The 1,689-nt window shown below is 41.7% G+C and overlaps 1 protein-coding gene across 1 annotated transcript in view; it reads left to right on the top strand.

The window, feature by feature from the left end:
- The window catches only part of LOC123017544 (vomeronasal type-2 receptor 26-like), a 12,565-nt gene extending 11,265 nt beyond the window's left edge, over positions 1-1,300 (top strand). Inside the window, exon 6 of the mRNA XM_044418961.1 lies at positions 399-1,300. Within this exon, the coding sequence (XP_044274896.1) occupies positions 399-1,300 (902 nt within the window). The remainder of the gene's footprint in view (positions 1-398) is intronic.
- Positions 1,301-1,689: the final 389 nt, after the last annotated feature.

Here is a 1,689-nt window from a genome sequence, read left to right as displayed (position 1 = left end):
CTGACCCTGTGGGAGGGACAATCCAGCTGAAATAGACTGAGATATACTTTCTCTACCAGCCTCTATCTATTCTCCTCCATCTATGGCAAACTGTAAGAAATGGGTTTTTGTATATAGTTACGTGCAAATTTCTTCCAGGAGGAGACAAACTAATGAAAGTGCCTTCTCTCCCCACTGCACTGGCTGCCTACACTCACATTGCTTCCTAAACACTTCAGGATAGGATATGGTTTCTGCCAGAGAAGTGAACACTGTATGACTGACTCCCATCATACTGAGAAAAGATCTTTTACCAGTTTGAATGGCAAGAACTAAGTAACGTTCATTCCTGGAAAGAAGCTTCTCACACCTGAGAACAATAATAGTGGCCTTAATATCAATATATTTTCCTCTTTCAGACATGGATGATTGCATCAGCTGCCCAGAAGATCAATATCCAAACAGGGGCAAAGATCACTGCATTCTCAAAATTAAAAACTTCCTTTCTTTTGAGGAACCCTTGGGCATCACTTTAGCTTCTTTGGCTCTTTTCTTTTCTCTGGTCACAGCTCTGGTGTTTGCAGTTTTCGTTAAGCAACGGGAGACCCCCATTGTCAAAGCCAACAACCGGAGCCTTACGTATGTCCTCCTCGTGTCTCTGCTTCTTTGCTTCCTTTGCTCCTTCCTGTTCCTTGGGCAGCCCAGTAAGGTGACCTGCCTCCTTCAACAAATAGCATTCAGCATAATCTTCTCCATTGCTGTTTCTTCTGTTTTGGCCAAAACTATTGTGGTTGTTGTGGCCTTCATGGCTTCCAAGCCAGGGAATATTTTTCAGAAATGGGCAGGGAAACAATTGGCACATTCCATTGTCATTTCCTGTTCTCTTGCTCAAGTAGTCCTTTCTGCTCTTTGGTTGTCTGTTTCTCCCCCATTCCCAGATTTAGACATGCACTCAGTGTTTAGAGAAGTAACTGTGAAATGCAATGAGGGTTCAGCCACCATTTTCTATTGCGTTTTGGGATATTTGGGCTTTCTGGCCATTCTTAGCTTCACTGTGGCTTTTCTGGCAAGGAAGTTACCAGACAGTTTCAATGAAGCCAAGTTCATCACCTTCAGCATGCTGGTCTTTTGCAGTGTGTGGGTGTCCTTTGTGCCAACCTATTTAAGCACAAGAGGAAAATACATGGTAGCTGTGGAGGTCTTCTCTATCTTGGTTTCCAGCGCTGGGTTGTTGAGCTGCATCTTTTCACCAAAATGCTACATTATTTTGCTGAGACCTGAGTTGAACAATAGAGAGCATTTAATAAGGAGGCAAAATTAGATTGTGTTCCTTTTGCTCTCTTGATGGAATTGGTCCATTGTGTTTCTGAGGAAGCATCACCAGCATTAATCAGAAGATATGAACAAACTCTCATCTTGGGCTATTTTGTAGAAGTATCTCATCTGGAAGTTTAACACCCTTGAACCAGATGTAAGCATTAGAAGTATGTGTAGAAAAAGAATGCTGAATTATGACTGATTAAACATTCTTCAAGTATGGTTCTTCTTGAATGTGTCCACGAGGGAAGTCAGTGCTGATATTTATGTAAGAAGCACTATAGGACATCTGAAAATATATAACCACTGCTTGTTGTCCAGTCACTGCAATAAAGGGCAATTACTCTGAAAGTTAATTCTGTGTGTGGCTTCATTATAGGCTAGATAAATGAT

The sequence above is a fragment of the Varanus komodoensis genome, unplaced genomic scaffold, assembly GCF_004798865.1.
Source record: "Varanus komodoensis strain SLA01 unplaced genomic scaffold, ASM479886v1 scaffold956, whole genome shotgun sequence".
In the NCBI taxonomy this organism is placed as follows: Eukaryota; Metazoa; Chordata; class Lepidosauria; order Squamata; family Varanidae; genus Varanus; species Varanus komodoensis.
This window is presented reverse-complemented; position numbering and strand designations above follow the sequence as displayed.